General features: G+C 36.3%; 1 protein-coding gene across 1 annotated transcript in view; it reads left to right on the top strand.

The window, feature by feature from the left end:
* The window catches only part of IARS1 (isoleucyl-tRNA synthetase 1), a 76,940-nt gene that overhangs the window by 12,213 nt on the left and 51,073 nt on the right, over positions 1 to 13,654 (top strand). The window contains exons 6-7 of the mRNA XM_055579047.1: positions 1,918 to 2,035; positions 8,364 to 8,511. Coding sequence (XP_055435022.1) covers positions 1,918 to 2,035; positions 8,364 to 8,511 — 266 coding nt within the window. The remainder of the gene's footprint in view (positions 1 to 1,917; positions 2,036 to 8,363; positions 8,512 to 13,654) is intronic.

Genomic DNA, 13,654 nt, shown 5'->3' with positions numbered 1-13,654 from the left:
GATCTTTTGTAGGATTCTTTTTTTTTTTTTGGCCCTACACTGAAGTGCTTGTGCTTCTTACTGTCTCCTGTCTCCCTGATTACATTTCTATCAGTCAAGATCTGTTGCACATGCTTGGCACATGTCCTTTGAAGAGCTAGATACCTAGGGCAGTTCTCAGACCCCCTGACTCTAATGTACCCCTGTGAGTGCATCTCCAGACCCATGTATCCAAGGGTAGAAGTTGATTAAATTGTCTGACAAGGCAGGAACTTTGGACAGGAACTTTCTTCCTATTTCGCTGACAAGCTGGAGTTCTCATGACTAGTGCATTGTAAAAAAGCAGGGTTTCTGTTAAATATCTGAAAAAGAAGGTATTCTTTATGCTCTAGATCAGCATTTAAGTATTTAGCACTTAAACGTGGTTAGTATGACTGAGAATGAGTTTCTAATTTTAATAAATTTAAATGAGCACTTGTGGCTAGTGTTACCACAGTAGACAGTGCAGCTTTACATCATACTTCTTTATTTACATTAAAACATATTTCAGTCAGGGGAAAACCATTCAAAGCCTCTTAGTATTAGAATGTTAGTTATTCCTGAGGAACATGTTGGCATATAAATAAGGCACATAAACCTAGTGTGAATATAAAAATAATAGTAGGTGATACATTTACAATGATAATGTTAATGATGATAATTTAGATTGAGCTGGTACTTTTGAGTATATATAAAGTACTTCCATATCCATTTTCCCAGATGATTCAGAAAGTCTTGTGAATTGGGGTCAGACCCTGTTGGAGGTAAAGGCAAGTGATTGTGATTTCTCTGAGATCACTCAGCGAGTTATATGGCTCTTAGGCTTGAATCTGGATCTTAATGATATCAAATCTGACAGTTCCTCTGGTCTCCTGTGAATGTACTTGAATCAGAGTATATAATTTAAAGTTTGAACTTGGGATATTTGTTACAAGACACCAGGCTTTCAGACTTTATTCAAAGTCAAGGATTACCATGAAAATTTGTGCAGTTTTTTCACAAAAATGTATTTTAGCATATGGGAGAGAATTTAATTCATTTATTGTTCCAAGTACTTAGGACTCAAACTACAAAAATGAGTTAAATAAAGGCAGAATTAAGTAAGGATTCCCACCAAGTGCATTCTTGTATCCGTCTGGGAAAGGTGACTGGTCACCACAGAACCTGGGATGACTGTTTTGTAGTGTCTTGGTGTATTTAGCATAAAGCAACATGTTTCAGTGTTTAATAAACATTCTTGACTGACTATAGGAGAGATATCTGATCCTAATCTCAATTATTTCTACTTAAGCCTTTGTAAAACTGTCCATTATAGTGAAATTTAAACAATACACCAGAAAAGTATGAAGAAAAACAAAAAACCTAAAATCCCAACTGTAAGTTAATACATTGATGGAAACCTATTTTTTTTTTTTAGCATCTCTAAAAATATAAATATGTATACTGATATGTATAGTTTTACATAATTGGTACCTCATTGTACAATATGGTGTCAATTGCCTTTCTCAGTCAACATCAAGTCATGAGCATCTTTCTGTGCCAACAGATATTAGCACTTTTAATGTCTACGTTGTTGTTGTTTAGTTGCTAAGTGGTGTCTGACTCTTTGCGACCCCATGGATTGTAGCCTGCCAGGCTCCTATGTCCATGGGATTCACCAGGCAAGAATACAGGAGTGGATTATTGTTTCCCTTTCCAGGTTTAATGTCTACATAAAATCTCATTATACTGATCTGTTATAATTTACCAGCTATTCACCAGTTGAGAGACATTGTGTTTCTACGTCTTTGCTATCAGATACTCTGCAAACGGAAACTAGACTGGCATAAATGTTTGTATTTGGGAAAACAGGATTCTGGTGATGTAATTTTTTAAAAATTCTTTCTCTTTACTTGCCAGGTGGATCTTCAAACAACTCTATGATAAAGGCCTTGTTTATAGAGGTGTGAAAGTCATGCCCTTCTCCACTGCATGCAATACTCCACTCTCCAACTTTGAATCTCACCAGAATTACAAGGTATGTGAGATGGCATTGGACATTAAGTTATGTAATCAGAAGTTAAATGGTTGTATGATCATGGTAACTTAGTCCCAGTGTAGAACGTTAAGCCTGGGGAGTGATGTAAATGATGTATCTTAATGTGATGTGTGCATGAGTGCTCTTAGTTTTGTCTGACTCTGCGACCTCATGGACTGTGGCCTGCCAGTCTCCTCTGTTCATGGAATTTTCCAGGCAAAAATATTGGAGTGGGTTTCCATTTCCTTCTCCAGGGGATCTTCCCACTTAGGGATCAAACCCATGTCTCCTGCTTCTCCTGCATTGGCAGGCAGTTTTTTACGAACTGAGCCACTGGGGAATCCCTTGGCTGGTCTTAATAGATAGATTTTGATTGATAGATTTTGCTTATTTTAACCATATTTTTATGCCTCTCTTTGTTGAGTAAGGCCAGCTCTGCTCTATTTTCCTCAAGTCACTGTTTCATAAGGCTTATTGCTTAGGATTATTTTATGCCTTGTCTCAGACCTTGTAAAATCATTTATTTGTTAAAAGTATTTGGAAGAAAATCTTATTTGCAGTTAGTGATGTGTTATGATCTTTTCTTTGATGAATGAAATAACTTGCTATGTTTGGTATAAGAATTTAAACATGTCTTATATTTACACAGTGCACTTTGTTCAGTCATTCAGTTGTGTCCAACTCTTTGCGACACCAAGGACTACAGCACACCGGGCTTCCCTGTCCTTCACCATTTCCCAGAGCTTGCTCAAACTCATGTGCATTGAGTCAGTGATGCCATCCAGCCATCTTGTTCTCTGTCGTCCCCTGCTCCTCCTACCTTCAGTCTTTCCCAGCATCAGGGTCTTTTCTGCTGAGTCAGCTCTTTGCATCAGGTGGCCAAAGTATTGGAGCTTCAGCTTCAGCATCAGTCCTTCAAGTGAATATTCAGGATTGATTTCCTTTAGGATTGACTGGTTTGATCTCCTTGCAATCCAAGGGACTCAGTGTACTGCTTTACCTTATCCAGAGAGATAGTAAAGACTGTAAGTCTTTAGAAATAAGAAGTATCTGTTCTCGTGTTTGTATTCAAGTGGTGGTTTTATTTCTGATATTATTTAACCCTCTTTGTTTTTAAAGGACTTCGATTTGTTCAGAATTCTTATTTCATGGCTAGGTTTGGAAATTATTAAAACTCGCACTTCAGATGCATTTTCCATCTTAGAGAATGCTTTTAACATCTCATTGGATTGTTCTTAGGGACTCCTGTTATTGTATTTTTTTAATAAAATATATTAAGACACAAAAATGTAGAGATTAATATAATATCTGTTGAGTACCAAAGGCTTAAACTTTCTCAGGTCTGATTATATTGCTGTATTTTCTTCCTTCTTAAAAACATTTTAACGTGAAGAATTTCAAGCATGCACAAAAGTAGACAATAATTAGCTAACTCTCCTGTGCCTATCATGTATCCCCAACAGTCTCTATAGCCAGTCCTGCCCCATCTGCACACGACACTTATTTCTCCCAGATGCTTTTTCAAAAGTAAATAATAGACATGTCATTTTATTGATAAGTAATCCATTATGTACCTTTAATAAATTAATCTTTCTTTAATATTACCATAGTACTATTGTCACACCTTAAAAAGTCATCATCAATCATTTTTAATATTCTTAGTGTTAAATATTTTGTAATTGTTTAACTGCTGGATATCATCAGTGTTCACATTTCTGTTTGTCTCTAAATAGCATCTTTTTCCCCTAAGGTTATTTCTAGTTGTTTGTTTTTTAATCCAGACCTAAGGAAAGTTCATACTCAGTAATAGTTGTCTCTTAGATCTTTTTTAATGTGTAGGCCTCCATTTCTGTTTTTGTGTTTTTCTTTTGCTTCCCTCGCCCCCGCCCACCCCCCACCTTTGCAAATCATTGTTTGGGTAACAGGTTTTGCTTTGTAGAGTTTCCCATGATCTGAATTTTAATGATTACAACTTCATAATCTGATTTAACATTTTCTCTGTCCTCTGCATTTTATAGATATAAGTACTTTGTTTCTGTGTTTGTTTTTTCTTTGAACGTATATAATAGAGGTCAGTATTTGTTTTTTTTATTTGGACATGCACAGATCTTAAGCATACCAACTAATGGGTTGCATTGGGGAATTCCTTGGTAATCCGGTGGTTAGGACTCTGAGCTTTCACTGCCGAGGGCACAGGTTTTGTGCCTGGTCTTGGAATTAAGATCCTGCAAACCTTGTGCCATGGCCAAAAGAATTAAAAATAAAATTGGTTTCACTAAATGCATCTATTTTTTTCAAATACATCAAATATCACAGATAACAGTTGATTAGTTTTGTCTGGTTCTGTACTTTGAAGAAATGGGAAGATATACTATGTATTCTTTTCTTTCTGGCTTTTCTTGTGATAGTCATCCATGTTTTGTAGAGTTATGGATCTTTTGTTCTAATTACTGTGTAGGTAAATATACCACAGTTTATTTACACCACCTTTCTCTTTTCCATTTCTTTCTTTACATCCTGATAGGGAACCACTGTGCTGAATTTGGGGGTTCTTAATTATGCATATTTTTATATTTTTACTATGTACATAAATATTCATTAACAGTATATACTGTTTTTATATATGTTTCTGAGTATCATCCATTATTCTTTTTCTGAACCTTGCATTTTAAAATAAACATTATGTTTTAAAATTCCTTCTCATTTATACATGTAGCTTTAAGTTTAATTTTAACTGCTGTTTAGCAGTGGATGAGATGGTTGGGTAGCATCACTGACTCAGTGGCCGTGAACTTGGGCAAACTGTAATAGAGGGGGCAGGGAGGCCTGACGTGCTACAGTCCATGGGGTCACGAAGAGTCAGACACAAGTTATCGAATGAGCAACAACATAGCAGTGACGCCCAGCCTTTTGGGAGCCAGGGACTGGTTTTGTGGAAGACAGTTTTTCCACAGACCAAGTAAGGGGATGGTTTGGGGATGATTCAAGCACAATTACATTAATTGTACACATTATTTCTGTTATTATTACATCACCTTTAGTTTTTAGCTTATTTAACTTATATGCAGAGTATATCATGCAAAATGCCAGGCTGGATGACCTACAAACTGAAGTCAAGATTGCCAGGGGAAATACCAATAACCTCAGATATGCAGATGACACCACCCTTATGGCAGAAAGTGAAGAGGAACTAAAGAGCCTCTTGATGAAAGAGAAGAGTGAAAAAGTTGGCTTAAAACTCAGCATTCGAAAAACTAAGATCATGGCATCCAGTCCCATTACTTTATGGCAAATAATTGGAGAAACAATGGAAACAGTGGCTGACTTTATTTTTGGGGGCTCCAAAATCACTGCAGATGGTGACTGCAGCCAAGAAATTAAAAGACGCTTGCTCCTTGGAAGAAAAGCTATGACCAACCTAGACAGCATATTAAAAAGCAGAGATGTTACTTTACCAACAAAGGTCCGTCTAGTCAAAGCTATGGTTTTTCCAGTAGTCATGTATGGATGTGAGAGTTGGACTATTAAGAAAGCTGAGTGCTGAAGAATTGATGCTTTTGAACTGTGGTGTTGAAGACTCTTGAGAGTCCCTTGAACTGCAAGGAGATCAAACCAGTCCATCCTAAAGGAAATCAGTCCTGAATATTTATTGGAAGGGCTGATGCTGAAGCTCAAGCTCCAGTATTTTGGCCACCTGGTTCGAAGAACTGACTCCTTGGAAAAGACCCTGATGCTGGGAAAGATTGAAGGCAGGAGGAGAAGGGGATGACAGAGGATGATATGGTTGGATGGCATCACCAACGTGATAGACATGAGTTTGAGTAGGCTCTGGTAGTTGGTGATGGATGGGGAAGGCTGGTATGCTGCAGTCCATGGGGTCACAGAGAGTTGGATCTGACTGAGTGACTGAACTGAACTGAACTGATGACATCACCTCCACCTCAGACCATCAGGGATTAGATCCCAGAGGTTTGGGACCCCTGCTGCATGTGTGTGTGTTCATTCGTTTCCAACTCTGTGACTCCATGGGTTGTAGCCCAGCACTCTCCTTCGTCTGGAATTTTCCAGGTGAGAATACTAGAGTAGTTTGCCATTTCCTCCTCCAGCGAATCTTATGAACCCAGGAATCGGACCCAGGGATCAAACCCCCATCTCTTACGTCTCCTGGATCTTTTCATATAACAAATAGGTTACAATTTATCTATTAATTCTTTCGATAGATATTTGAATTGTTCAGAGGGCTAGGGTTTTTTGTTTTTTTTCTTCTTTTTTCAAATGGTAAGTGTTGTTCCAAACATTTTGTAATACAGATCCTTGTGTACTGTGCTGCAGTTTTCTTTGGTAACTAAATTTTTACATGTTAGTTTCCTATAGTAGTTTGGTCCTAGAGTTTTCAAAGTTTATACTCATCTATATAGTAAATAGATATATTTTCTTATTGGGAAAGAGCAAGCTGTAGGGAAGTAAATTGAGTTAATGAAGAAAATGCTTCCAAACTTTTCCGAAAGATAATTGAGCATACACACGCAAACTAAATGATGGTATGTAAAAATACTTGTTTTTTATATTGTCTTAATTTTTAGTTTCTAGAAGTCTGGTTGATGTGATTATTTATGAAGCTTATGCTCATTGTGGAAAATTTAGAAGCCATAGAAGATATTAAGAAGAAGGAGAAAATTATAATCCCAGTACCCAAAGGAAATCACTATTAATGTTTTATTTTAGGTTTCTCTTTAGTGGCTTTTTTTATTTTTTAAGTTTTTTATGTTCATTACTATATATATTAAAATTAATATTTTTACACCTTTGTACCTATTTCCTGACCTAATAAGACAGCTTTTTTTTTGCTCTTCCATTTCCTTGCTCTATTCCATATACTTGTACAAAATGAATGTATATTTGAAGCCAACACCCTGATAAAGTTCAAAAGGAGCCTTATCAATTAATCTATCAAGAGCTCTCCCTTCTCATGGTCCTTTCAGTTTAGTATGTATCACCCTACTCCTTTATAGTTACTACTGTCCTCATTCCACCTCATTGTTCAGTGATTCTCTACTAAGTATAAATACAATAGTACAGTTTGTTCTTTTTTGTCTGTCTGACTTCTCTTGCTCAAGATTGTGTTTCTGGAAGTCATCCATGTTGTGTGTAGTTGTAGATCATTTTAGTTACTGCTAAGTATTTAACTTATCTATTCTAATGGTTAAATGTATTTATTTATGTGGCTGTGCCAGGTCTTAGTTGTGGCGTGTGAGATCTTTTTTTGAGGCTCACAGACTACTACCTAGTTGTGCCACATGGGCTTCAGTAGTTGCCAAGTGGGCTCAGTTGTTCCATGACATGTCGGATCTTAGTTCCTGACCAGTGATTGAACGTGCTTCCCTGGCATTGCACGACAGAGTCTTGGCCACTGGACCACTAGAGAAGTCCTTATCCCTTTTAATGTTGATTGCCATTTGGGTAATATCTAGTTACTGGCTGTTAATGAATATTCTAGAACTTGAGTTTTGGGGAGTGTATACAGACATTTCTGTTGCTTACATTCCCAGGAGTGGAATTATTGTGTGTAAGATATACTTAAATTTAGCTCTAGTGCTAGAGTTGGAAAACTATGTGAAGGGCCAGATAATAATTATTTTAGACTTTGTAAGCCACATGGTCTGTCAGTCCTGTCAAAACCATTCTTAGCTCTTGGGCTGTACAAAAAACTGGTAATGGCCAGATTTGACTCAAGGACCATGGTTCATTGTCTCCCACTCTTAAAGACTTTTCCAAAGTGGTTATACTGATTTATACCTCCACTAGACTGTTATGATTACACTGCATCCTTGCCAACATTTAATATTTTCTTTTTTTTTTTGCTTTGGTCATACTCTAATTGTGTACTAAGGATTATTTTTGACATAATTTCAGATTTCCTGAAAAGTTGAAAACACAGTTCTCATATACCCTTCAGTGAAATTTTTATTAATATATTTTTGAATAAATAATAGCTGTTTTCCAAAATAGTTATTTTATTGACCTAACTTTTTATGGACTTTATAAAATAGATCATTGTAATAGTGAAATCTCCATTATGTATCCCTCTTGATAAACTTTAAATATTTCAGTTGTGACTACTAAGGTAATTATTAAAGCATTTCTTTATATAAAAATGTATTTGGAATTTATTGCTTTGTATTGTCTTGTTACAAATATGGCAAATTTTTTTTAAAGCTCAGTTTATTCTGAAAATCAAATTATTGTATTCTTTAAGATCAGTTCCTTTTTCTTGCAAGTCTACTATTACGAATTTTATAAAAGAATATTTTATCTCATTTGATTTCAGGATGTTCAAGATCCTTCAATATTTGTAACTTTCCCTTTGGAGGAAGATGAAAATATTTCTTTGGTTGCCTGGACAACTACTCCCTGGACTCTTCCTAGTAACCTTGCCCTGTGTGTTAATCCCGACTTGCAATATGTGAAGATTAAAGGTAAGTGTGAGCCTCGTTCTTTATGATTGATATGAATAAAATAATTTTAATGAATGAAAGCTGACATTTCTTTCCTTTTTTTTTTTTTAACTTTTTTAATTGAAGTATAGTTGATACACATTATGTTAGTTTCAGGCTTCCCAGGTTGCACTAGTGGTAAGGAACACCCTTGCCAGGTAAAGAACCTGCCTGCCAGTGCACGAGAAGCAAGAGACTTGGGTTTGATCCTTAAGTCAGGAAGATTCCCTGGAGGAGGAAATGACAACCCACTCCAGTATTCTTGTGTGGAGAATCCTATGGACAGAGGAGCCTGGCAGGCTACTGTCATAGGGTTGCAAAGATTAGGACACAACTGAAACAACTGAAACAACGTAGCACATATTAGCTTCAGGTTTACAGCAAAGTAATTAGATGTTTGTATACATTGGGTAATAAACATCACAGTAAGAGTCAGACATGACTTAGCGACTTCACTTTGACTTTTCACTTTCATGCATTGGAGAAGGAAATGGCAACCCACTCCAGTATTCTTGCCTAGAGAATCCCAGGGATGCGGGAGTCTGGTGGGCTGCCGTCTATGGGGTTGCACAGAGTCAGACACGACTGAAGCAACTTAGCAGCAGCAGCAGCAGCAAGTCTAGTTAATATCCATCACCATACATACTTACAGAATTATTTTCTTGTGGTGAGACCTTTTAAGATCTGCTCTCTTAGTAACTGTCAAGTATGCAGTATAGTATTATTAACTGTGGTTGCCATGATATAAATTTTATCCCCATGCCTTATTTTATAATTGGAAGTTTATACCTTTTGACTTCCTTTACTCATTTTGTCATCCCCTCTTCCTCATATCCTGCCTCTGGTAACCACCAGTCTGTTATCTGTATCCATGAGATTTATTTTTGTTTGGATTTTGTTTTTATTCTACATAAAAGTGAGATGATAAGTGTCTTTTTTTGACTTCTTTCACTTAGCCTCATGGCCTTAAGATCTATCCATGATGTTTTAAACAGCAAAATTTCATTCTTTCTTATAGCCAAATAGCTTTTCATTGTGTATATATATATATATATACACACACACCAGATTTTCTTCATCCATCCATCCACTGATGGACACAGGTTGTTTCTAAGACTTGGCTACTGTAAATAATGCAACAGTGAACATGGGTTGCAGATATCTTTCCAAGTTAGTGTTTTCATTTTCTTTGTGTAAATACCCAAAAGTAAAATGACTGGATCATATGTGTTTTTAACTTTGTTGAGTAACTGCCATACTATTTTCCATGGTGGCTACATCAGTTTACATTCCCATCAGCAGTGTACAAAGGTTCTGTCTTCTCCATATCCTTGCCGACACTTGTCTCTTATAAATACAGCCATTCCATCAGGTATGAGGTGATACCTTATTAGGGTTTTGATTTGCGTATCCATAATGACTAGTGATATTGAGCATCTTTTCATGTACCTGTTGGATATCTGTATGTCTTCTTTAGAAAAATATCTATTCAGATCTTCTACCCATTTATTTATTCATTTGCTGTTGCATTGTGTGAGTTCTTTATATAATTTTGATGTTAGCCCCTTATCAGATATTTGATATACAGATATTTTCTTGCATGATTGCCTTTTCATTTTGTTGATTACTTTTGCTATACAGAAGCTTTAGTGTGATATAGTCCCACTTTTTTGTTTTTAGCTTCTGATTTCTTTTGTTGTCAGGTCAAAAACAAACAAAAACATTGCCAAGACCAACGTCAGGGAGTTTATCAAATATGTTTTGTGGGGATTTGTTTTTTTTTCCCCACATTGAGCAGCATGTGAAACTTCCCCAACTAGGAGCAGTAATCAGACTCATGCCCCCTGCAGTGAAAGTACAGAGTCTTAGCCACTGGACCACCAGGGAAGTCCAGTCAGCTATGTTTTCATCTAGGAATCTTAGGGTTTCAGGTCTTATGTCCAAGTCTTTAATTCATTTGTGTTAATTTCTGTACATGGAATGAGAGAGTGATCTAGTTCTCCCAGCACTATTTATTGAAGAGACTCTCCTTTCTCTATTGTATATTCTTGGCTCCTTTGTTGTAAATGAATTATCTATATATATGCGAGTTTATTTTTGGACTCTGTTTTGTTCCATACTGTTGTGATAACTGGACCTTTGTAATATAGTTTGAAATAAATAAGTGTTCTGCCTTCAGCTTTGTTCTTCTTTCTCAAGAGTGAATGGACTTTTTAGGATCTTTTGTGGGTCAATATAGATTTTAAGAATGTTGACTCTATTTCTGTGAAAAATGCCATTGAAATATTGACAAGAATTGCACTGAATCTAGAATTATTTGAGTAGTATGGACATTTTAACACTGTTAGTTCTTCGAGTCCCTGAACATGGAATTCTTTTCCATTTATTTGTGTCTTCAATTTCTTTCATCAGTGTCTTAAACTTTTCAGTGTCTTGGTCTTTCATTTACTCTTAAGCTTATTCCTAGGTATTTTATTCTTTGTGATACAATTGTAAATGAAATTATTTTCTTTCTTTATAATAGTTCATTATTGGTGTGTAGAAATGCAGTGAATTTCAGTATGTTGAGTTTGTATCCTACAACTTTACTGCATTTATTTTTTAGTTCTAAGTTTTTGACGGCGTCTTGGGTTTTATATATCATGTCATCTGAAAATAGTGAGCTTTACCTCTTTGTTTCCAATTTGGATTTCTTTTGTTTTTCCTACTTAACTCTTCTGGCTAGGACTTCAGTACTAAAATAAAAATGTCGAGAGTGGGTGTCTTCATCTTGTTGATATTAGAGGAAACACTTTCAGCTTTTTCCCCATAAATATGATGTTAGCTGTGGACTTCTCTTATATGGCCTTTGTTATATTGAAGTATATTTCCTCTAAAAGGCATTTATTAGAGTAATTTCATTTAGCTACAGAGAGAGATTATCAGGATACAGTTGAGGTGTTTTGTTTGTTTGTTTTTTGGCCATGCCACATGGCTTACAGGATCCCAGACCCAAGGATCAAACCTGGGCCCTGGCAATGGAAGCACCATGTCCTGATCACTGTACTGCCCTGGAGTTCCCAAGGGTATTGTTATTAGCAAATAACAAAAAAAATCCTAACTCCCGGAGTTTGTGGAAGGCAGGACCTGGATAGGTATTGTTGAGGGGTATGCCCTTATACCAGAGAAGGCAATGGCACCCCACTCCAGTACTCTTGCCTGGAAAATCCCATGGACAGAGGAGCCTGGTAGGCTGCAGTCCACGGGGTTGCGAAGAGTTGGACACGACTGAGTGACTTCACTTTCACTTTTCACTTTCCTGCATTGGAGAAGGAAATGGCAACCCACTCCAGTGTTCTTGCCTGGAGAATCCCAGGGACGGGGGAGCCTGGTGGGCTGCCGCCTATGAGGTCGCACAGAGTCGGACACGACTGAAGCGACTTAGCAGCAGCAGCAGCAGCATGCCCTTATATCCCATTATCTGGAACAAGATAAGTATTCAATAAATAAATAAACAGTAGATGGGTCACACTAGAAACAGCACACAGTTAATTCATTAAGAAAACTGAGTTGGATACAATGTTAGATAATGTCTAAAACTTTTTAGGAAATTAATTGTCATGCCTAAATGTATTACAGTTTAAAAAATATTTGATTTTTAAGTAGACATCATTATTAGTAATCAGGGCATGATTTAAAATTATAACTTAAATTAACATACTGCATGTTATATAAGAAATAAATGTTTACTAGAATCAGTAAAGTTGTTGGGGCTGGGAGGTAGCATGAACTCTTTGGTCACATGTCTTACAATTTATTGTTTGAGAATCTGTACTTAGGTATATCATAATCACTTTTAGGTGCTAATAACCCCAGGGAAATTTGCCTATTAATAAAATTTCTTAGAAACCCAGAAAGCCTCTAAGAAATAATTGTCTAGTGGTGAATACATAGGTATGGTGTTATATACCAAGATATATTTTGAAAGGAGAATCCTATAATGAGTTTCAAACAGCACAACAAAGCCAGTTAGCTTCCAGTATATTTCTAAAACTGGAAATGATTTGACTCTTTCCTGGGCAGAGGGACCTTAAAAATGACAATTTTTTTATTTGCCGTCAGCTCATGAGGCACCCACTGATTGAGCTTTTTCTCTTCTCCAGTTTGCTTCAAATGCTGAATGACCATAGAATGGTCAACCTTGGAATTCTTGGACAGCTTCTCATGTAGTTGTAAGAGGATCAGCTTTGATCATTGCTCTCAGTCGGTCATTGTCAACTTCCGATAATTGGCCACTCTGCTCCTAATCTTCAAGGCTCTTGTCTCCTTTGCAAAACTTCTTGAACAACCACTGCACTGTACATTCATTAGCAGTTCCGGGGCCAAATTTGTTGTTGAGGTTGTAAGTTGTCTCTGCTGCTTTTTGAACTGCTGCTTGTTGAACTCATTTTGAACTTGAATGAGAAAGTCTCTCAAATTTGGTTTTTGTCTGACATCATTTCCCTACTCTAGAATAAATAAAGAATAACAGTACCATACTGTTTTGATTGCTGTAGCTTTATAGTAGAGTTTGAAGTCAGTGAGCCTGATTCCTCCAGCTCCATTTTTTGAGATTGCTTGGTTATTTGAGATCTTTTGTGTTTCATACAAATCTTAAAATTTTTTGATCTGATAAAATATTGTTAGTAATTTGATAGGAATTGCACTGAATCTGTAGATTACTTTGGGTAGTATAATCATTTTGACCACATTGATCCTTCCAGTCCCAGAATGTGGTATATTTTTCCATCTGTTTGTGTCACCTTTGATGTCTTTCATCAGTCAAATAATTTTTGGAGTAAAGGTCTTTTACATCCTTAGGTAGATTTATTCCTAGCTTTTTATTCTTTTTGACACAATGGTTAAAAAAGAAAAAAAATTACATTTCTTTTTGGAATAAAAACGTTTTTGAAAAACTATTAGACATAATCGGAAAAACATCCTCGAGTGTTTTTCTGATCAAAAAATTAACAAGTTGAAAGTAACACAAAAAAATTAAAATTATACATAGAGATGAAAAGTAAAATTTTCTTGTAATTTTCAGATTATTGTACTTTTACTCAGCAGCCCAGGAACCTGAGATTCAACGAAGTGGCATATCATTGCT

This window comes from Bubalus kerabau, chromosome 4 (genome assembly GCF_029407905.1).
Source record: "Bubalus kerabau isolate K-KA32 ecotype Philippines breed swamp buffalo chromosome 4, PCC_UOA_SB_1v2, whole genome shotgun sequence".
Lineage (NCBI taxonomy): Eukaryota > Metazoa > Chordata > Mammalia > Artiodactyla > Bovidae > Bubalus > Bubalus kerabau.
The sequence above is the reverse complement of the archived record's forward strand: the minus strand, read 5'-3'. Positions and strand labels throughout refer to the sequence as shown.